This window comes from Rhopalosiphum padi, chromosome 1 (assembly GCF_020882245.1).
Source record: "Rhopalosiphum padi isolate XX-2018 chromosome 1, ASM2088224v1, whole genome shotgun sequence".
NCBI classification, from domain to species: Eukaryota; Metazoa; Arthropoda; class Insecta; order Hemiptera; family Aphididae; genus Rhopalosiphum; species Rhopalosiphum padi.
The window spans coordinates 15,881,157-15,907,914 of NC_083597.1; the positions used below are offsets into that span (position 1 = coordinate 15,881,157).

The 26,758-nt window shown below is 29.8% G+C and overlaps 1 protein-coding gene across 1 annotated transcript; it reads left to right on the plus strand.

The window, feature by feature from the left end:
• The first annotated feature begins 24,698 nt into the window (after positions 1 to 24,698).
• Positions 24,699 to 25,082, plus strand: LOC132931734 (uncharacterized). Its single transcript, XM_060997696.1, has one exon. The coding sequence runs from the start codon at positions 24,699 to 24,701 to the stop codon at positions 25,080 to 25,082; it is 384 nt and encodes a 127-aa protein (XP_060853679.1).
• The last annotated feature ends 1,676 nt before the right edge of the window (positions 25,083 to 26,758 follow it).

The following is a 26,758-nucleotide window of genomic DNA, read 5'->3' on the forward strand; positions in this document are numbered from 1 at the left end:
AGTACTTTAACTATAAGATAATTTTATTATTATTAATATTCTCTAATTAAATACTCTAATTTCTGTTTTTAAGATTTTTACCTTAGTTATTTTATTTGAATTATTTTAATACAAAAATATTTTATCTTATTACTGTCGTCTGGGTTTTGCTGAGAGATTAAGAGATTTGAATGATTTACAAGTCAGGTGCGAAAACGTTGGTATGAAATTAGAGGTAGCTCAAAGGGGGGGTCTTTAAATGTAAGTACACGTATAAAGTGTTGTAAAAATGTTGGATTCATAAATTTCGTAATCAAACGAAGAGTTGTGGTCTTGTAGATTATGGAACGTATGTGTTTTTAAATATTGTATTGTTTAGCTGCATCAGTTGGGTTTATTTACTATACATAAAAAATGTAAAAAGAATTTTATGCATAATATTATTTACGAGTTTTCTAATTAATACGTTTTATACATACTTACACTATTTACTCAAACTCAATATTTGTATACACATTATTTATTTATAACTATTATAAACAATGGATTTAAATATTTTAAATAATATATCATAATATAAATAAATACTATTTTAAAAATGTTATAAAAGCTAGTACTTATTAGTTTTCATAAAAGTAATCTATCAATCTAAGTAAAACACGTATATATGCAACAATGCTGATAGAAGTATAACAACGTAATACATTATATTCGTGTGACAAATGTGTCATTATATATATTAAATATATTTATGTTTCACGTTCTAAGGACACAGCTATTTACCGAGGGTTTTAATATTCTGTCTAAGTTTTTTTTTTTCAGAAAAAATCAGTGCGTACTAGTGTTTTAATGTACAATCAACTGCCTATCTACTACACTCGAGCTGTCACAGTGCGTGAACTCGAAGTCTGTATTGTATATGTGTCGTTGTGAAAGAATTAAACGAACCACCGTGCCATTGATAATAACACAGTCATCTACCCACATCAGATTCGACCACGTCGCCGTTAGTTAGTCATCGCTCAAAATTATTATCAACGTATTACAGTGTATACAAGCTGCAGTATTATACACTACCTACTAATACGCATGGCCATTATAATACACGACTTGTTACATTATAATAATAATAATAATAATAATAAAAATGAATAAAAAATAATAATAGTAGCATAGTAAGTACCGTCGAAGGGTTTGCGCGCATGCTCCGGAAATCCTATACTAATGTCCAAAGTACAATATCCGGTCGAAAATTGACAGACCGTGTCAGCATCCCCATCACACACATACACGCATACACACAGATACATGAACAAACGTATACCACATCACATAAATCACTAAATTTAAATAATATGTTTTCACCCAAACAAAATAACACACGGAATACACGTAGGTACATGCCTATACAGAATTAAAATACAATATGTCCACGACCCAAACTGGTAGTTTGTACTGTGCCGCGGTGCACACAATTTCATAATTATTTGTCTATTACAAAGATTTACTTCACTCAAACCTGTACGTCGTCGGCGTCTATCGGGCAATACGGTTATAATACCAAAATGTAAACAAATAAAGAGAAAATAACCATTAACATGAATGATATACAATAACATTGAAATATTTTAACTAAATGCAATTTTCCGATGCTCCAGGCTGAAAGCGGCTCGCGTTTGAGTCGAATATCACGTCTCCGCCGGAGGATGTTTTTAAATCTCATACCGATAAACAAGGACCTAACACATAAAATAAAATAAATATAAAATAGAATCGTGTGTCGATGTATACCAAAATAGTTCAGATGTGCCGCTTCTCTACCGCAGTCAACTGCGCACGTAACGTGATTTAAGTTTGTATACGCTACGATTTTTGGATTGTTTTTGTTTTCTAAATTCGACGTCGATGATTGCCTGTGCTCGAATTTTGTCCGAATAATTAATAACAGTAATTTATTGACTGTAAGAGATCATCAGCTATGTCGCGAGTCTGAGAAGTTTTGCTACACACTGTACTACCGAGTGTATACTTAAATAAATATTAATAAATATGGAGTAATCTTGAATCTATAAATTACAACTTACAAGTAATAATACAATTAAAATTTTTGCAAAGTACAAAATGTAATTATAAAAGTGAATATTTTTTTTTACCGTTATCAGATGATATCATTATTGAATTGTTTTAGAATGAATTATATTTAATATAATAGTATTTACTCTCATACGTGGCAACACATTAAATTGAAGTTTAAAATTAAATTATTAAATAATATTTTTTATTGAATCCATATATAACCTCAGTATTTTTTAAATGAATTCTGCCGAACGATCAACACACCTAAATATATCTGTAACTGAATCCTAGTATGATAAGTTATATATACTATCAACGCTGAACCACCATAGCAAGTGACAATTTTCAGAATCTCTTTGACCTCATGTCAGCCTGGTACGCAAAGTGGAGAATTAAAGTCAACAACGATAAATCATCCCATATCACGTTTACTTTAGGCTATAAGGTTTCTTTCTTCCTGTTTTTCTCAACGACAATTTAATACTTTTGTCTTACCCTGGACAAAATACTAATTTGGTATCAATACACAAATACCAAACTTATTTGATTTCACCAATATATCTGCCAGTACAGAAGTCTAAAATCAGTACATATAGTACATCAGTACTATAACTGAAACAGCCTATCTGTAAGAGGTTTCGCTCATAATATTATCTTCCATCCCATTTCAATCCATTTATTTCCATCTAATTTCAGCATTTTACCTAACAAAGTAATAAGTTTTACCTAGACACTCGACCAGGAGACTTGAACGCAGATAATGTAGTAGAGATCAAATAAATTTACACACAAAAAAAAATATAATAATAATAATAATTCCGTTCTTAAAGTTGGTTTCTCTCAAATTGTCTCTTAAGTACAAATAGGTGACCATTTTTCACTCAAATTTCCCCCAAGCCTAGTATCCCTAGTATTTCTAGTATAACCAAACAATCTACTTGAATTGCCTCCATAATATATCTAGATTATTAATTAATATATCGATAGTATATATTTTAGTAATTATTATTATAACAATTTCCATTACGTACAAAAATATAATTTTTAAAACAAAAAGTATTTCCTAGACAGGATAAAATAATAATAACGAAAACCAAAAAAATTTAGGTCAGCCACGAAACTAAAATTTAATTTTATTGATAAATTAAACAATAATTAAATTTTAAAATTTCAATATTTAAAAGTATTTACAAATAAATTTAAACCTCGGGTACATTAAGACACGACATTTTATTAATAGGTGTTATATATTAATTATTATTTGTTAACCGACATTTTTATTAAGATAGATTAATTATTTATTCATTTTTATGTGTATAATAATATTACGCATTATTTTTATTTATTAAATGTGATAATAATTTAAAAAATGAATGTTTGTGATTTGAACTAGAAGTTGATTAATTATAACTATCGAAGGCGATTCCAGACTCTAATATATTGTGAAAGTCACTACCTAAAATATGAAGCAATTTAAATAAACCATATTTCTGAAATTAGGGGATAATTCAAGTAATTTTTTTAAAAAAAAATTCACGGGAGGAAATCTTCCGTTCTTTAAAAATTACAATATGGTAGCTTCTTTATCTCATCGCCTTTCGTGTATTTGCTACAAATTGTTATCTTAAAACTCTCTCATTGTTAAAAAAAAAAAAAATACAAACTGATTGTGATTAATTTAAATAAGTGTTATGAAAAAATTGAAAAATATACTTTATAAGTAATGGATTAGACTTGTGTATCATGAATTTTTTAGAGTTATTTTATTAAATTAAAATGTAAGGTTTTTTTTTCTACCGCATATTACATCAGTTGAATAAGTTGCTACCAAATACGCGTATAAAATTTTAAAGGATATATTATGATAAAAATAGTTTTAAAATATAATTAACGGTATGTTATTATATTTTTTTATTTCTATGGTTGGTAGTATAAATACAGAAATAATAAATATTTATTTTTTTCCATAATAACTGTCAACATTCCTAATATATAATAATGCATTATACATAGGTACTTTATTATTTTATGTTATATTTAAATTGTTAATTAAATCCATACATGTCGGTGTTTATTATGACCTTTATAGAAATTTTTTTAACTAGCTTTGCGTGTAAAGTATTGTGAGAGTAAAGTCGTACTTAAGTTTGAAATATACAGGTACACATATTTAAAATAATATCTCATAGAATATATAAACATAAATCGTGTTTATATATTGCAGTTGCAGTTTATTTTTTATTTATTAGTAATCGTTATCTAAATGTTTTTTTAATGTAGTAATGTCATGATAATTTTTATTTTCACCTGATTGGTTTTATATATAATATATAATATCAATACCTAATGATCGTGTAAATAATACGAGAAATCACAGAATAGCAGTAGATTTGTACCTTCCTCGTATACGAGTATTTTCCCTCTTTCATAGGAGGTATGAATTATCTAAAATATTATTATTGGAGGTACAATTATTATCATAGGATTATTTTACAACCACTGAACAATTTATGCACACAAGATATCTCGTGAATTTTTTATTTTTTATTGGGGGTAATGGAAATATTTGTTCTGCAGTTGCGTAATTACCAGTGAATTGACCCCACTTACCACACAAATATTGATATGTTGGTTATTATGTAATGATATACACAATTAACCTAATTACGACTACAATAATTTAAAACTAAAAAGTACATTTTATATTTAAATATTTTTGCAAAATTAACATTTTTCGTATAATAATGTATAGTAATTTATGTGTCAACTACATGCAGTACGTATAAAAAATAAAAATAAACTTCAGCCATTGAGAAATCTGTCTATCAGAACTTTAGTTTGATTAACAAAATTAATCATCATAAACTTACGAAATGAAACGATATTATAATCTATAACCGTATTTATTATATTCGTATACAGTATTAACTGTTCAGCTGTTTGCGCCCTAAAAGACTATACACTATTATTTTATTTTGCAGCACCTCCGCAGCAACTGTAATTATTGTTTTTATAATAATAAATTGACACGTATAAACGAACACACAGTAAGAATAGATCGTTTAATTATAATAATAATAGTTTATTGTATCGCTTTCGTCTATCAACATTGAATTAAGTCGTATTGTAATATAATCTGTTAAATATTAAAATGTTATGTACACAATAATAATATGGTAATGCCTATTATATACCTATATTATTGTTAACCACGCACCATCACATAAACGAATGGACCGATCCGATTTTAATATAAGCGCACACAAACTGTATATGCCTATCTACTTAAGATCGATAAATGTGAATAGGTATACGCATTATGCGTATAATAATAACATCATACAATATCAACTGTACATTTTATCGTACACTTAATAATAACGTTATGGGTTTTATAGACAACGGTAAAAATATATAACGGTTCGGTATTTGAACGTAAATTATTACTGTTTGCGCTCGCTTGAATTGTATGATTGTATGAAGGAGAGAAAAGTATTGAAAAAGAACGCACGTAGATTCAAAAAATGTTATATTAAATAATAATATATTTTTTTATTTCATATCGGGACGTATATATGTACTTGCTTCTTTCACGGTACAGTGCATATTATGGTACTATTTGCGTATAGGCGATTTAATTTATAATACTCCAATAGCTTTTTGGACTCGAAAGTCTACCAAACATAAAAAACTACTGAAATATGCATCCCTTTTAAGTAACTAAAGTGTATACTGTACTACTGTGTAAGAAAATGTATATATTTTTTAATTTTGTCAACGTACTTAATTTTTTTACTATTTTACATTAAAAGCATTACAAATATTACATAGAGAAATATCATCTTCGTTGGTGGTTTAGTATAGCTGATAATTAATCATGGATATATGCAGGGGTTATTCTCAATTTTTTTTTTTGGATACCTAGCTTGTATCAAAAAAAAATTGAATTTATTATATACACATTATATTTAATTTTTATTAACTTTTACTTTTTGATTTCTTAGCTTTTACCTTGGGTGGAAGTATTCTGTATTATTTCTATGAATTTGTGTTAATCTAGTATAATTAATCACAAATTAGTTCTTTTTTTACAAAAATCATAAAAATGTAGGAGGTGAAATTCAAGAGTTGACTATATCAAGTTGATAATATTTGTATTATAACATCGAATTTGAAAGTAATTGTTCATCACAGCAAATATCATTGAAAATTAAAAAATTAAAAGTATAACAAAAAATTTAGAAGGAATTTCTTAATATATTACTACCTTGAATAATATATGATGCCTGAAAAAGTCAATAATCTATTTGCACTGAGATCCTACAAAAATATTTCAATTTCTGAGCTCTATAAGTTATAACCATTATATTATCGATAATAAATTATAATATATACCCATAAGTACACGTATACGAGATATTAGTGACGAAACGCGTTTAATGATACCTAAGAGAAATTTACCGATTTCGTCATGTAACAAACTGTATGTAGGTTATAGTCTGTTCGATAAATTATACGCTTTCCTAATGACATATTTATACAAAATATTTTGAACGATTACAATGACATGTGTATAACACGAACACATTAATAATTATCTAAATATATATTAACAGTCATACAGATTTAAAACGGTTACACGTCAACTGAGATGAAAATGTTGAACTTTATATCGATACACGACGTTGTGCACATCATGTTATGGTTAGTATATTGAAGCGAAAATAGGTACCTAATACCATATGTTAATGTACGTTGTAAATAAACTCAATTTATGTGAGAAATAATATTAAATTTAGCTAAAACGACCGTGTGATATATTTGAATGGCGTATGGGTAATAAGTATTTTATGTTACCTATGCGTGTTACGATGTATTAATAAATTATTTTTTAATAATTAATTTCACTCGAACGTAAACGTCACACTGACAGTGGAATTAATTTGAGAAATAACGATTGAATATCAGATTAGGCCGTGTATGACTATGTAAAAATATTACACTTAAATAGTAATGAATACAGATACTGTATGCGGTACCCATATATCGTTTTTCGTGTTTTTTTTTTCATTCATCGAAACAGCCACCTGTTATTAGCATTGTTAATTATTCAAAATGCATTGCCTCTCCGTCGCAGGGTGTCCGTTCCATAATCTGCGTCTGAATAAATTCCAGTCCCTAATTTCCGTGAATACGTAATTTATCCAAACTAAGTCCGAATTACTCTTTTTTTTTTCTATAATAATTACCGGAAACAACCGACGGTAATATCCTTTTTATGTGTACCCCGGTACAAACTGTATCTATAGTATACGTATACACGTTGAACAATGGACCTGTTAAAAGCAGTCAAATTTCTCCATGGTCACTGAATCAAGGGTTAAATTAAATACATATATATAAATAATACGTATTATTATAATTCACTATTAACTCGAACCAAATAATGTTTACCAAATAATGAATAAAAGAATCAGGTGGATTTGTGATGAATGATGATTATTTATTTATTTTAAATGTATAATTTAATATAATATTAATAATATTATATATCTGTAAGCATAGTAAAGTTTACGATGGTTATTATTTTTAAGTGATTGTTTCCAACTATAACTATTTAGATTATTTGAGAAAATGATACGTTTCCTTTTGTTATTCTTCGTAAACTCAAGCAAAAATGTTTAACATAATCTATAATCACATGAGTAATAGAGTTGTGGTTTTGCTTTACCTATTATATAATTTGAACTAGGAATATGATAATTAATGAATATTTAGGTGTGTATTATAATTTATAGTATTATTTTTGATTATTTTACTGCGACTGGTATTAACTGTTCGTCTAAGATAATTGACGGGACAGAGATTTAAAAGTTATAAATAAAAATTATTATTATTATATATAATATAAATGCATAACATACTATGTATAGCAAGCACAATATTGTACAATTTTCATACATTTTATATTATGTACAATGTACATAACCACAAGATTGGAAATGAAATATGAGTAATTACAATATTATATAAATATATCATTAGGTAGGTATTAATTTATTATATTTTTACACCGTCTAACGATCCAACGATCCACTATCACTAGTAATACAACAACAAAAACCGCTATGAGACCTAATTAACGTTTGTGTAATAGTCATAAAACGAGTCTCTGAGGAATATAATTTATATATATATATGTACACATAGCAAACACGTGACTTCACTGGTTAGCCACCAAAATTAATTTCCTATTATTTAACATAAAGAACAGAGTTTTCCCTGGTGGAATACCATCAATATATTATAAGCCCATCAGCTATATTATTCAATTTAATTTACATGACTAAATGCTACATCGAATTTGTTGAATTAAATTCTGTCATCAATTGACATTGCAACTTGGTTCATATAATCGTATTTCCTATTTACATTATTGCGTTTACCTATATACTATGCTCTTTATTTAACATTGTAGGTGCATTGAAAAATTAGGACACTAATTTGCATATATCTAACAAACACATATTCGTGAACATTTTGTTGTAGTAATAATTGTAATTAAAATAATCTATAATAATACAAAACTAACTTTATTTTTTTTTAACTCGTTTCGATAGAATAGTGGACTTATAGTATATAATATCAAATAAATCATATTATTTAAATATATTTATTAAAAATCCAATAATCTTAGTTTGGTTTTATAACTAATATATAGTTAAATATAAACAACCACTTACTAATTTATTGTAATTAATTGTATGATGCTCAATACTATTTTATACAAGATGTAAAATAATATTATGTTTTGTAAGTGGAACGCTACATTTCAAATTATAATACATATTAATGTGTATCATTTAAAATACACAACTAATAAAAAGTTATACAATAATGATTCGAAATATTGATAAAAGTAAATTTCATACTTATAGGTTTATTTATTTAACTTAAGTCATATTTTGTATTTAATATAATATAATATATTTATTACTTATATAAAGTAGCTACTTAACTATGTACGCATAAAGAATTTATTTTTCGAAAGATATGATTATTTTTGTATATTTATCCGTGCACATGATAATATGAATAAAAACTGAAAAAAATAAATAATAAATAATCTTGATGTGGAACAGATCAAAATAAGCTGAATTTAAAGCAGCTAATAAAGCTATGTATTTTTATCAAATGCGTATACATCAATAATCGAGCGGAAGGTTTCGTTCCAATATAGAACATTTGAAGACACTTTGATAAAAAAATTTAAAAAAACATTTTTATGTCTTATTTTTGTTGATTGTTCATACATTTTTAAACATATTATACATATATTTTTAATCAAAAAACCGAATATCTATACAACGAACAAAACCAATTAAAATGCTTTTATTTTACTTTATACTTTTAATTCAATTTTCTATATTTTAATAAAATCAAATAGTACTTATATATTTTTAAAAATATTGAAAACAGAAATAAATATATTATAATTGACAAAATACTTTACAATTTATATCATAGAGAAACAGGCTAAAAGCATGTTATAATACAATACATAATAAAAATGATACTTAGATAATAAATCGCCATTTAAGGTGGGTATGGATTAAATTTAATATTCCAGATTATTCGTCAATAATTCCGACTTCCGACGTATTATATTATAATTATCTATACTACAGCTCTAGTGCAATATATAACATTAATAATAATTACAATATTACACGAGTTCTATGAACTAACTCAGTTTCTTTTTCTTTTTGTCAGAATTTTAACGATAAGAAACAGGTTCAGCTGTGTTGATGGATCAGATGGAAAGATCACGTTAAACCATTCGGTTAATCTCTTGTCTATACTTCGTAAATAATAAATAAACACACGTCAAACTGTTCGTGTGTTCAATGGCCTGTGGATTATTCACCTGAATAATTCGGTTATCCATTTATTTAAACATAATTATGTTAAGGTATAGGTACACAATATTAATTAGTGTAAAAATAACTTCTAACAATTTTTCGGACTTTTAAGCTTAAATAATGAACAAAAATGATACTTGAGTATCTCAAAGTCCTAAATTAATATTATATTAATATGATTGCGTTTTTAATTTTTCTATATTATTGTTTATTGACAATACTTTTTTTTTATTAGAAAAATAGAAGAAATTACAATTTGTATTCAATATGATACAAAAAGTAAAAATTGATAATGGTATATACAAGACGTGATGACTATATAGAAGGAAGCATCCATCATTGACACTACTTCAATAATCAATATGACAATACTTATAAATTATTATATATAACTAACTTTTATATTGGTAAAATATTAAAAATATCAGATACACCTTATAATTTCTACAATTTATTAAATCAATATATTTTCTATTTGGTATAATTATAATACTATGTTTTAATGTTTCTATAGAATTTATAAAATTATCATGAAAATATAAAACACATTATTAATATTTTAAATATATTTTTATTTACTGTGTTTATTTGATTGAGAATCATAAATATTGTATTAATACTATACGCAACAATATAGAAATAAATATCATCTCATTAAAACCTTATATCAATGATTTATATATTTTGTTGAAATATTTAAACGTAATAAGTACACAATATACATTAATAGGTATACATTACAAACGTTATTATTAAGGAAAAAAAAAGAAAAAATTAAATCTTCTAATAATAGTAAAGGTATTCATTAGACTCATTAGAGACTTTATCGTTTCAGATAATTATTACCTAAATATAAACGAACACATTGGTTAAAGGAGCCTATTGTACGATCTTTAACCACAAATTGCAAAATAAAGATATGTAATAATAAGTTAAATTATAAATGCATAATATGATGTACGAAGAAAACAAGATTGAATTAAACTGTACACTGTAATAATTATATATTATACGCTTTTTTTTTTATAGCGGTACTATGCATTAACATCTACAAGTATAATATATTATATTGTTCATTAAAATAATCAAAGTTTAATTGTGTTTTAAGAAAGCGGTAGTAAATTTCTTTTTTGTTGAATGTTGTATAAATTACTAATTATATTATAACTAAATAATATGTATACGTATGCAAATTAATTAATTCCATGTATTTGCATGATGTATTTAATAGCTAGTTGGCACGAGCCTATTTTTGCCTAGTATTATTTTTATCTTCTTTTACGTCTTAATAATGTTTAGTGTTTATTAACTGAGTTTTCCAGGGTTTACTCAGGATAAATCGTATTATAATACATTTAAATTTAAAAGTTAAAACAAATTTTAAACCTGAAGTAATTAAAAAATTAATTCAATTTTGTTTGTATAGAAATAATTAATATCAATACCTATTTCTAATGTAGTAATAATTTCGTTTCCAGACAAGTAATAGTATATAAGCCACATACCTACTTATACAGCTTTGCCCAGGAAACTTTTTTTGCGATATTTCAATTGTTCTGTAATTTATGAGTATTTTTAAACTTTAATACTTTACATAGTTGTAACTTGATTACTCTATTTCATATAACTATACAGAACCATATAATTTTCGAAAAAATAATGTAGGCAATTTAAAATTGAATTATATACATATACATCTAAATTTTGCCATATTATAAGTATATAGAATTATAAAGATTTTAAAACTTTAAGTCATTTAACAACCATTTTATTTATTGACAACCTGCAAGTACCACTGTATTAATAAAGTTGAGAATAACACATAAGTAAATGTATTTTTCAAAAATGTATAACAGCTAGAGTGAAAAATTTGGATTTGGGAGAAAATGAGAAATATATGATAACCCGGGGTGGTTTAAATAAATCTAGTGTTTCAATTTAATATCTGAAAATTGTCTATGCCTGCAAACTGGGGATGAGTAACTTAAAAAAAACAAATAAACGATAGTTAGATGGTTCGTTTAATTTTAATGTATTTAATATAAATTACTGTTATAATTATAGTTTACTATTTTCAAATAAACAGTTAGTATAGAGTATAAACTATAGTCTGCGAACAAATTAAAATCGCAATGGCCATGATATAATATAATATTTTTATAACAATTTAAATTATTTGAAGTATCTACCTACCTTCAAATTATATTTTCAATCAATAATTCGAGTAAACAGTATTGTAAACACAGGTGTCCAACCGTTGTGGCATTTTTTACTATATACATAAAACCATAAAATTGTTTCTAATAAAATATGTGTATATAAATATATATGTATATCTATATATATAGCCTCTCTCCGCCAACCCATCAAGTTTGGAAATTCCTGTATACGTCCCTGTGAGTGAAGAGCATAGTTTATAATACGTGGATATAGTATAGATATAAATCCTTATAAAATAATATATTTTTTTTTATTTTAACAAATTTAATGATTTCAACGTGTGTTATATACTTCAATTCTTAGACTTTTATTGAATATCTTTAAGAATATATTATAATATCATCTACTCTCAAAGTTCTATAAAATGAACACTGATCAGTTAACAAGTGTATAAATGCAAAATACTGTTTTAGATTAATATAATATATTATGTTTTATATTATATACTATATCAATTTATTAACAATAATAGTAGTTAATATTGTTAATAATTTCACTAAAAACCATTAAAACAATACAGTTTTTAAAACCTAATATAGGCATTTACGTATAGACATTATTTGAAAATGTATCATAAATATAGTTGCATTCATAAAACGTAAAAAATATTATTGATATAGGTGAAGAAATAAATGAAAACTGTTTAAATTTAAAATCTCATAATATATTGTATTATGTAATATTAATATAGGTACCATTTTTTTTTTTTAGTGTATGGATATTACTATAAATAGTAATGTAAGTAATAGAATTAAAAATAATGCCATTTCCAAGGTGATACTCAAAAAGTACAACCGTTATCCTATATTATATTTAAAAGTGATCGATATATTATTATAACTGATGCAACTACATGTCATTTTTTGAATAATTTATTTTATTCGGCAAAGTTTTCACGAGTTCAAACAAAACAACTCACACATAATTTAGATATTATACATTTCTTCTAAGACTGGTACTTTTTTTCTGGATACCTATTTGTAAGTGCCATTTAGATTACAAAAAATTAAAAAGACCAAAATATCGTATTTTTAATCCCATATGTCATACTATTTACAACTATTTACCATATAACCACTATGTACAAATTATTATAGTATGCTTAAACTTAATATTACAGTTACCAAATAATTATATACAAATAAAATGCCATTAATGTCATTTTTACTTCGTTTTGGTTGGAAATAAATGTATTATATATTAATATATTTGTAGATAATATTATCTTTTGAAGTAGGTACGTACTTAATTTAGATTAACTTTCTAATTCAGTAGATACAAAATATGATGTTAAACTTTTTAGTATTCCTCTCTAATTAAATATTTTAATGACAAATAAAACAAGATGGTCTCATAATTGTATTTACTACGTATAATAATTAAAGCGGATTAAAACGGAATTTAGACCTTCATTACATAGTACGCTATATTATCATTTAATTTTTTAGTGCATAAAATGTTATTTTATAATCTGTGGTATTAAGTAATTATTTTTAAACAATTTTATTGTTGTATTTATAGTTTAATATCCTTACATATTGTGAGTGCTGAGCGTTTTTCAGGTTTTATGTTCGGGATAAAATGTACGGCAGGTGTTTTACTGCATTACATCAACGAATTAGTCAAAATCTTCAATATGAAAAATGTTGACAAACCCCCAAACGAATTTGGTATATATTCGATAAATTGCTGCCGATACAAAAAATAAGGAAGCCACTCGCATTACGTTTATAATATAATGTTAATATTCTACACAATCCAATTATCGCGCCCAGACAACGCTCCATTAGAGGTAAACTGCGGTACATCTGTAATAACAACTGCAGTTGACAAATCCGACGTGGATGCGCGTAACGCGGTAGCCACATAATGTCTTGATTTGTTATTATTTTTTTTTATATTATAATGGCGCTGGTCTAGCGATAGTAACGATAAGAGCTAAAAAAAAACCTGAATCAAAATACCATTTTAGTGAGTGTGATGGAGAGAGAGTGAGAGAGTGCGGCGTTCGGTTAGAATCGTCTTTAGGTCCATCCGTCGGTAATCTATCGGTCGACCGTTGATTGGTTTTCGGGGTACAGTCACCGGACGAAACGTCGTAATAACAATAAACCGATTTAATGCAACAGGTTTCGTATTTATTTTTTTCCAGAATCAAATGTATACATACCTATATATTTATATACAAATATTCGGATACTATTGTATGTTACGATCCCAGTGTTATTATTATGTTGCTGTCATGGATTGTTTGTGATGTTAAGTGTGCGCGCCTATTTTAGGCAGGTAATACACTAACACCAGTAGTTTATCTGTAATCTGTTGAATTTTTTTTCATGCCCACTATACTCTTCAGTGTTCCCCAATCGATCGGTCCTTTTTTTTTCCATGTACCCAACGTCAATTATACAACAACAACTAAATAAGTATTATTATTTGAAACAATGCCAACAGAAATAAATCGTCCAATTGCATCGACGCCCCGATAGATGCTGTCAAACTCTAACCATCATTCTGAACGATACATTTAAGTCTATACGCGTCATACAAAACACCGGTAACTTGACTAATTTAAATGTACTTTTGGTGAACAATTTGTAATCACTCTTTATACTATTATTATACTGTATATTGGACTTTATCCGTAATAATTAAATAAATAAATGTATCATTTATTAAGGTATATATGGTTACCTACTTATGTACAATAAGTGTTAATACGTCGCCCGTTCAAATATTCACTAAACAAGTGTAACAAACAAAATCCAACCGTGGCCGGTTGTTATATCAACTGTCAGTACTCAGCACCTACTATTAAACATATTAAACATATTAATATGGTATGTAATTTATTTATGTTATTTGCTATTATATTATTAAAATAGGTACTTCATTTTATAACTGAAGCAATCGAATAACTGACACTGTCATGTCACTGCAGCATGCGTTTTAAAAACATTTAATAAACCAATACAGTTATGTACGTCTTTTTTTTTTTTACAACAATTTTATATAATAATACATAAAAAAAATGCTACGATATGATATAAAATATATAATATGATAAATACTTTAAATTTTAATATATTTTTTAATAAAATGTACTTAAAATAATAATTGTCATAAAAATCATTGCATAGTCTTACTTATGTAGTTATTTATATCTATAATATAATATATATTATGAAAAAAAAATATTATCTACAATAACATTTATATGATGATTACCTACGTATTTTATGTGTTTACTGTTAAGTAATTAAGTAATAAATATATCACACAGGGACAGATTGTAAGTGACTTATTGTACGCTGTAGGTATATACAGTATACATAGTTTCGATGACCACATGTTAAACATTTAAGTATTTTAATTAGTAGCTAATAATAATAATTATTATTATTAAATGATTTACGGGCATTAAGCCCAATTACAGCATGTATTTATAAGATTAAATAATACACAAATCTCTGTCTTAGACTTTTGGTAAATAAATTATTCAAATATTTTTAAATTAAGTATATTGTTTGATACGCAAGCTTAAATATTCCTTATATTTAAATGCAAATTATGATAACAGAAATTATGCCATGTAAATGGTTGAAAGTAAAAACTATATTGTAATTATATATTTTGATTATTGAATTGTATGCTGTGCCCATCAAAAGTCATTCATTGCGAGTTCCAGTTTAACAACTAACGTGTTTCAACACTCAGAGAAAATCCGTAAATAATGTGTAAAAATTTGTTTTGTGAAAACAATTATTTGGCAACACTACACATAAAGATTCATTCACGTGGAAACCCTTATTTATGGTGTGTAAATAATATATAAAATATAAAGAGACTATTGTAAATAATAGTTTGATAATGCATACGAGATGGTTCACTCAAATCGATATTGAATGGTTTTCTTGTTCGGTAGCTGTGGAATGTGGACAAAAAAAATATGTAAAGAGTATAATTACTTAGTTACCTATATACAACAAACTAAAGATCATAACAACCATTCGCTCGTTGGTCTGCCTACGTCTTATGAGTTATGGTCGGTAAAATAAATGATTTATAATAGAAAAAAATATAGGAATTGTACAGAGTACCTACCGATAAGCACATACAGGAAAAGTACTATGCAAAATATTGTAAATGTTTACTTAAAATTATTACGATTTAAGGAAGTATACACAATAATATTATAATGTCCATACTCAAATTAAGTTTATCCGTAAACATTAATATATATATGCTATTGCATAAAAGTACGTTATATTATAATACGTGTTATTGAAAAGTCACTCTAGTTTTCAAATAATGTTCAGCTTATATTTTTATATTTATATAATAGACATCTATAATCTATGGTATAGGTATATAGACGTAAAAACTATGAAATAATTTCTTATAACCTGTATTGAGAAAAATAGAAAAAATTTCGATTGAAAAACATGGCAGACTATATGATTTATTACAAGAATTATAAATTACGATTCGACGAATGATGAAAATTGTAATAAAATGTTATTTTTGCATTTATTTTATAGAAAAACGAAATATCGAGGTAATAATATTACGAATAAAATGGGTATTTATAAGTAAACACAATTCATAAGCATCATAATCGTCATAACTCATAGTAATTCAATATTGCAATTCATCCGTATCGAACGGTGAAAACATCATAACCGCGTAATGGTAATGCTCCATCCGAAAGGATGTTTGCGAATCGTCCAATTCCAATACGCCGCGCGGACGACTTGCTGCCTATGCCCTATACGGATGAATAATTATTAGCGTACCGCGTTTCCTAGTATTTGCCGTTAACGGAACTCATCCATACAATAAATAATAATAATATCATATTGGTGCAGTGTCGATGACTGATGGGGTAGTAAACTACCTGTCCTACCTATGTATATTTTTTTTTAAAAACTAGCTATCGTTAAACGGACGGAGGAACCGAATATTCCTTACATAAAAGTTGCATTTAATATATAAATACTATAATCAATGAAATTGTCATCAAAGTTCTTGAGGGTACCTATACTCAGCACGATTTTAATAATTTCAATCGAACACTTTATAGGGTGTTAAAAAAATGTGTTTTCATATACCATATGACGTGATTTGCAAAATAATAATAATTTTGTGGTAAAAATAGATTTGGTCTTTTCAGTTCAACATCGATAACCAAAACATTGAGTATGCATTTTTATAATTATTATTATCGGTATTGCCAATTAATAATAATATATTATCATGATATCGTAGATGTCATTCGACGAAGAACCACAAACGCTATCGTAGTAATGACACGTACTCCGAAAATATATTTTATTTGGTTTTCACTGAAGAATTAAATCACTCCCTACAAAAACAATAATTATATTTTTCGCAAATTCATTGAGACTTGATAGTATACACTATACTGCACATATGGAGCATGCTCTACGACAGAAGTGGTGAATCTTTTTTGGATCCGGTACCAAACTGTTCACGTGCCCAAAAGAAATTATAATTTCTATAAGGATAAAAATAAAGTTATTCACTATATATTATAATTTTATTAAGTAGGTTGCACATATTTTTTTTGTAATTATAATTTTTTAAATGTATATATACAGTGTATAATGTGGGCACCGGTTAATATGGGTATCCGCTTAGTACGGGCAAATGTGCAAAATGGTCCCAATACAAATAATTAATACAACTAATTTCGAGGTTTTTATGGACAACCATGTGACAATATGACGTGCCCATATTAAGTGGAATCCATCGTAATTTGTTTCTTTGAATTTTTATTGTATAGCTAAAATGTTATAAATACCTAACATAATTTAAATTTTTTGCGTGCCATTTAAATTTGTCCAACGTGCTACCTTTGACACGCGTGCAGTGGATTCACCACCCCTGCGCTGTGGGCAGAGCCGTCGCTACCTTTTTCAAGGCCCCGGACAAGACTTATTTAACCAATAACCATATAGTCGCCTATAGTCCGTGGCACATTTCAATGTAAATTTTAAGCGCGAGGCCCTGGACAAATTCCCCGCTTTGCCTACCCCTAACGCCGGCACTGTCTATGGGAACGCCACCAACTATAATATTATTATAAATTATGATGGACAATTACATTGCTTTTCGGACGATGCCGCGCCCCCCCGTTGCAGCCGGACCACGGACAAACTTCATAGACGTCCGCCGGACACGCGTTATTTGCGGACAGATGGCGTTCGCGAGGAGATTCGTCTCGGAGACTCGGAAGTGGAGGGCTATAATATTATACTTACGCGCTGGCACATTGTATTGTGTACAGCACACACAACATCGAAGTGGTATATATTATACTCATTATATTACTTATATATATATTATTATTATATGGTCGGCGGTACTTAGGCCGGCACGAGGGCACTGTCAAGACGGCGACGACGAGCCGGCGCGGCGTGGCGGTGCCGGCGTCACAGAGGCTGACCAGAAAGATTGTTATCGGCGACGAATACGCGCGCGCGCGTGTGTGTGGAAGAGCAGCAACAAGCGGCGGCGGCGGCTATAGTGCCGGTCCGCGGAGCACGGGTTTTTCCTCGGTCGCGCGCCTCCACTAATTAGTACTGCAGTGCCTGCAACGCGATACCATCCTCTTCTCCGTCTTTCCGTTCGTCTTCCAAGTGTATAGGTACTGCGCGCGGTATCGGAACAAGTACCTCTCGCACACACCGGTGTACTACACGCAGCACAAGACGGACGCGTGCCCCCCGACACACACACACGCGCGCGCGCTCGCACACACATATGCCGCTCCAATAAACTTACGCGTCCACAGACCGAAACCGATTGTTTTTTTCTTCTTCTTCTTCTTCTTCTTCTTCTTCGTGTTCTTCTCCACCGCCACCACCACCACTTATTATGTTGCCCGTCCCGCTCTTCACCCCGCCCTCTCCGTATAATTTTCGTTTTATTTTTTTTTTTTGACTTAATTGTAAAAACACGAGTTCATATTATAATGTATTGCGTACGGTCTCGTTTATTAGTGGCTCGCCTGTACGTACGATAATATAATAATAATATATAACGACGGCGGCGGCGGAGACGGCAACACGAGAGAAACGACCGAACCGGCCGGTGATTATATAGTCATCGCGGCACACGACATGCGTACGTTATAATATATATATGTATATATATATACACGTACACAATAACAATAATGACGACGGTGATGATAATAACAATAATAGTATATATAAAGAAAGTTTTTTCGGCCAACGCACCGGAACCGTACGCCGCGGCGCGTGTCCCGCCGCCTTCCGCGCGCGGAGATCGTCTCGGACGGCGGACGAGAAGCGCGTGCGCCGTCCGTACAACGACATAACATAATACCGTCCAGGTGAAAATCAACGTACTTATAATATATTATGTGGGCACAGTCCACGTACGTTATATTATATGTCTCGGTTAATTGTACGAAAAAGACACGACTTACTCGGACGTTGTGCCCGGCTGTAATTAAATTACAAAAATCCGGCGGGTTCGCATTGGCACACACACACACACAACGTCGTCGGTACAGATCTGGTGACGCGAGCGCCGTAGCGCAATAAGACGAGAATCGGTTACAAACGAATTGTTTGAAAATGTACTGCTTACAATCGGAATAGTCAAATCGAGCCGAATATATCATCCGCGGGCCATTCGTCGGTTCTTATTGGAAAATTGTTTTAGATAGGTATCCTGCGATGTAACTGTGTAGTTATTACTACCCCGATTGACGGTTTGCTAAAAATATGATTCTGCAAAATGTGTGTGGTGACTCCTAATTGTAAATGTTTTTACAAGAGTGTTTTTACTGTTGCCAATGAGGTGCTGGTGAATGTAGCCTTTGTCATATTACATAACAAACAATATTATTATTACGTGTTATTCGTTAGGTACCTATTTCTACTCTTTGAATTTTAAAATATACTTTTCTAATTCCCATATAACTTACTTTTATACATTTAAATGTTTTAATAAATGTTATTTCTTCGGTTTTTTTTTTATTTTGTAAATCAATCTGTTTTTTTTTTTTCAATTTGTTTCAAAAATAGCTAATTTAGTTATTATTAAACTATTCTATAACTATAGATGCGTTTAACTTCTTACAAAATCTAAAACATTTAAGTTCTTGCATATAGTTTAAAATATTCATAATTATTTAATGATTTATTTTATAAATAAAATCTATGAATTCAATGAGCTCAGATACAGTTTTTACTAATTATATATTGTAATTGTACTGTAGTGCCTACTGTGTTTCTTTAATAGTTGACAAAACATTTTCGAATTTTTTTTATGAAAAGGGTTCTATACTTTATATAATGTAATAGTATAAACAATAATAATATGTGGTTTTGTTTTAGGAAAAAAATAAATAATAAATATACTTTGAGTTATTTAGTTGATGAATGATGATGTCCTCATACAAGGCCAACAAACTGTTAGACAAACTTGAAACTTCTTTATTCCTGATGATGATGAAGTTGTATACCTACTTACACAAGCATAAGCTCTTAAGTAAAGAACAAACCTATTAAATAACCATAAAAAAAATAAATTGGTCTGTCTAAAATAATATTTTGTCAAAAACAAAAATATGAATTCTGAGATTTAAAAAAGGATACAAATTCTACACAATCTTCTATGGTAACTTAAAAAACAAAAACAACTAATAATAAATATATCCAAATAATCTAACACTTAAAATAAAGGTAGAGAAAAGGCATCGTTGTAAGTATAATAGTTATGCATAACTTTACAGCGGACTGTATTGAATATTAATAAGTAAAGTGAAAGGCAAAAAAATGTACAATTTGCATGGGAAATGAGCATAAAATTTATTCAAATAATTGTATTATATATTTTAAAGTAGGTATCAAATCTAATATAATAAAATTATTTTTTTCACTTATTAGTTTAACAATCTGATTTCTATTTGTTCCACTTTTACCAAATACTCGTGAATACTGTTGCAAGTCATGGAAAAATTAAATCAAAGGAAATTTTGAAAAAAAAAACATTCTGGTAATAATTATAAAAGTAACAACAATTCAAATCATTTAAATACATTTTTAAATTCTAAGCATAGCGATGTTAAATGTGAATGTATTGATTTTACAATAAACTGTAAATTGCATTATTTTTCTTTTAATTGTTAATATAGGTAGGTCATCACTCGCATCACATTCTGGATTAGTAAAAATGCCACAATTTTCAACTTTGAGAATGATTTCTATTTCGATATGATGAATGATAAATATGTTCAAGTTCTAACCTCGAAAAAATTGGATATTTTATAAACAATTATATCACCATACCTAATTATTTTTTTTTAATATATATATTATTTTGTTGTAATTTAAAAAACATTACTCAGAACTTTGTAAGGACTTGAAACGTTTTGTCATTAGTCAATACATATATTATTAATTTTTATACACTATGCATTTTTCAGATTAGTTTTATTTTGTATTTATATCATGATCCTATTTACACTGTTCTACTATACATCAGTATTGACTAGAGTCTAATATAATTTATAACAGTTAGTTATATAATATAAAATAATATTATAATATAATAATTACTATTCAACATAATATTATGCAATTATTTTTGTAAAAAATAAATTTAGCCTACCTTAGTAAAGAAAGAAGAAATAATAAAAATAGAACATAAAAATAAAACACTAACAATAGAGAAAATAATATTTATATTAATTGAAAGAGTTGTTAAGATTGTATTCTGAATTAATATTAGCAAAATAATTGGCTTAATTTCCTTTAACAATTATATTATATGGTGTTTTAATTGTTTAATTTACATTCAGCTTACATTATACAAGTTATCATATACGAACAATAAGCAAGTATAAGATAACAATCCTGAATCACATTAAAACTACGATCTGATCGTGTTAATCAAGTTCCTGGTCGACATGATATGTCATGATTCCAAAATAAAAGATGTATCATAGGTAAAGGTAATTGTTTTTTTTATTAAAAACACACTACATTATGTACTCATATTTTTCAAAAAAAATTATACATATGTATATATATAATTTATATTAATACAAACTAATTAAGTTATATCGTACATTTTACAGAATATTATAAATTAATATGAAGATATGTAGTGCGTACGTACGAATTTTATAATATTATTGTTAAAAAAATTATTAACATTAAAAACATAATAATATACCGATTCCGTCTTAAAATTCGATGTCAATTTTGGTAAAAAAAAAAAAAAATATTAAACATCACATACAATATCATAATATATTCAGTGTTAGAATATCACCTCAATATTATTGTATATAATATTATTATCTATGCGCGTGGAAACGAGTTATGGTCGCTATATAAATTCAAGAAATGTATACAACATTGTGATAGCCGTTTCGAGCAGCGTTACAGCGTCTCGTACAGTGTGTGTTCATAGAGAAATAAAGCGGATTAGAGAACTTTGTAATGATTTTTCGGCAACGCTTTTTATTTACGTAAATCGGTTATAGTTTTACGTTTCAACAGTCGTACACCGGAATCCGCTCTCCTCGCGGACGGGCTGCAACCACCACCACCACAGCCACCGCGATCTGTGTCCGTTACGGTCGTTCGGAAAAATAACAGTGACGTTAATTATGGCTATTGACACAAACCAACCGTCGTCCAACCCCGCAGGTGAACAACGACAACGAACACCGTCATGTTCTATATTATATCACTCTATGCGCGTCTGCCGTCTTTGACCATATTATAACATAATAATATAAATAATATAATATATTATGCGATAGGTACACAAATATGACGATGATCCATTGTGACGGATATACAATAATATAATGTTTTATGGTTGTCATTATTATGCATCAATTACGGTACTATTTATTCAATTTATTATGCACATCGTCGTACGCGAAGGTGTACCAACAGTTCAAAACAATAAACACGTACTCACACGCGTCCCCATACCGACGACCATAATAACAGTAATGTACCCAATATAATATATTATATTATATTATAATACAACAACAGTTGATATATTATTGTCGTGTATATGTATTAGAAAAATGTTTTTGTTTCGGCGGAACAGCACGTTGCAGCGGACGGGCTAAAGGCAATAATTTTGTCGTTTGCGCTCCGGGCCGCGATGAGCAGCAGCTGCAGCTGTCGTCGTCGTCCGCCGGCCACGCGACTCGACCGGAAACCTTTCGTGGCCACCGGACCGCGGCGACGACGATGACGACGACGACGATGGCGTTTATTACGACTCGTTCTTCCGCCGACCTTTACGTGCCGCCGAGACGTTCGCCGCCTACGCCTCTACCACTTCCACCGTCGTTTTCCCGTCCGCCACGCGTGCACCGCGCACACATACACACACACATACAATAATAACACATTATATTATTATACAATAGATTATCAGATGACAGTCTATAGACGAAGACTGGTTCCGCTCCGGGCATTTCCGACGGAAGTAGTTTTTATGTTACACATAGTAATACCCACCTATAATACCGTATATAAATAATATTGTATATAATAGGCATGTACGCGAAAACAGCACCTCCTCAATAACCCTTTTACGGCGCTACTGAAATTAAAACGTGAGTTTTTGCTGTCGGTTTTCGAATTAACTTTTTTCGAATATATAATATACTCCGGGGCCATGACCAATGCGCAAGCATATTCCCAAATTCGCACGACAGTCCTTCCCCTTTAAAATTATGTTAAAATTAAATTACATATATGGAAATGGTCAGCAACATGCGTTGCATCTCTTTAGACCTCATTATAAATCTTTTTTCATTTTTACATCGATTCTAAATTTTTAAACACACAATACGCATATTATATACTATCTATATAATAAACGATGATACGTATAAAGATCAAATTGGTTAATTTTTTGAGCAAATCGATCGGCTCTGTGAATAATTAAGTTTATAAATTATAATAGTATACATAATAGCCGTAATTTTTATGGATCCGGTCATTATTTCGCCTTAAAAAAACCCGCATATAAACAACGCCACTGCATCAGGGCATCCATCATTATGTGTGCGGTAATCGGTGTCGCGCTGAGCTCGTCGTCCAATAATAATAATGTTATTATTATTTGGTCGACGACGACGACGATACGGTGCAGTTAATATCGATCTTCCACCGCCGCGATGATAATAATGCAATTTTCTCAAGTCCGGCCGCAAAAAATCGTACGTCGCCCGTGACGACCATCGGTTTGGCGTATATTATTATATCGTACAGACGTCGTAGGCCAACTGCATTTACAGCGCAACGACTTTGAATAACAGCGAGAAAATAACAAAAAAAAAAACCGCTCTCGAACCACCGACGCAACGCACACGACTCGCGGACAACACGTCGTTTTTTATAATAATCAATTAGCCGTCGCCCGTAACTCCGATCGACACGCGACCGCCGAGCGAAAATCGCGATGACCGACGGCAAGTCTAAACGCGCCGCGCCGTTGGAGGACCCGCAGCTCAACACCAACTTTACGTACAACTTGGACTCGTGCGTGGTGCAGGCGTCGCGGGACGACAGGGACACGACGCCCAGCGGACAGGGCGTGGTGGAACGCGTGTGGATCACGAGCCGGCCGCCGAGAATGGGCCACGGCGTCGAGCCGACGGTCAGCGCGCGGCGTGCGTACGTGATGCTCACCCACGTGCAGGGCCAGATGATCGACACCGGCGAGATGGTCTGCAAAAAGGTGTGCACGATGGGCGGCGGCAAGGACGACGCGGTCAACACGGCCGCCGCCGCCAACCCCAACAAACAGGCTTCGCAGTGTCCCCGCGGTCAGCCGTGCGACTGACGGGACCGTCCGATGACCGGCCCCCCCACCGCAATACCCTAAACGGTATATATGATAACGGATACATTTATAGGGTGTGCGAGTGCTTAAATTAGAAGCTGTTGTGCAATGCAGTCGAGATTTTAATAAACGAGAAATAAAACTTTAAACGACCCATATCTTATTATAGTAATATAATAAAGTAAACGATAATATACCAACGATTGACATTGCTCAAAGCTGGATGTGTAAAAACATTGTTTATGTTCAAACAATTGAGGTTTAGTCGAAAGGGTCCAATCTACTATATTGTTTTTGCTTCGAACCCAAAATAGTGAAAAAAAATATCGGTGTATACAAACATAATAAATAGGCATGTTCGAAGTATTTATCGTAATTTAAAATAATACCTATTCAATATTTAACCGACTTGTAATTATACGTTTTCAATTACCAAATTTAGTAAATTAATTTTCTATAACTTAAAGGTTTTTAATCATCTTGGGTTTGAACGACGGTGATATAAATACGATCAATGCTTTAAATATTCAAAAACTCAACTGTGCAAAACACTTTAAATAACAAATAAATACAATTTAATTACGTATATTAAATATTCAAAAAATAATGATGGTAAATAATAAATATAAAAAATAAAATCTTTATAATTTATAATCTCTAACCACCTGGTTATTGTAATATATATTATGAAGATTACAATATATTTTATATCATACCATACGATATGTAAATAGTCTATAGCCGTGATTATCATAACGAATGTTCCAGCATAGCGCACAGTGGTTGTTGTGCATTATAGTGGTTTTGCGAATATTTTGGTTTTCATAAACATCGATGACATTATTTATGGTTTAGTGAGAGGTTTTGTTTTAAGTTTTTTTAAATTAAATCTATAAGAACAAGCCGTTAATCGTATTGGATTTTATTTACAGCACACATATTATAATATACGACTGTACGATTAAATAAAATAAAAAGATAATTGACCTATGATTTGACTCGTTTGACGTATGCGCGTGGTATATAATATCAAATATTATTTAATAATATAATTTGCCCACAAACTCGTTTCTCATAGTGACGAATAAAATATACCTGCATTTACGAGTGATTTTGGCACGCATATCAACGTGCGTTTAGCAGACATGAGCACATTTTTAGATCCGTTCACGGAGTTCCCGGCGGAGTGCACTTTTGCACTGTTCGCACTATATTGTTTCTAGATCGCCCGCCAAAACGTGAAAAGCGCGACAAAGACACACACGGTCGTCATAATATTATACAACACAATATATTATAAATACTCATCATGTGCGCGTCGCCGGACTGTGGTCGTCAGCCCGTGACAGCGTGTGTGTGTGTGTGTGTACGCATAATGCTATACAACAATATATAATATAATATTGTAATATTGTTTTCTTATGCGAACGAATTATTACGTGGATAACACACCCCCACAATAATAAAGGCGCCATATGTCCCGCAGAAGGGGGTATTAGCACCTTGTGCTTTTTCCCATAGAAGAAAACCGTATCACACACACACACATACGATAATAGCATTGCAACCTTTGGTCGTCGTCGCGCCATGTGTCTTATACGCGGCCGATAATGACCAAAAATAAAAACGTAAAGAACACATCGCGCGCACACACACACACACACACACACACACAC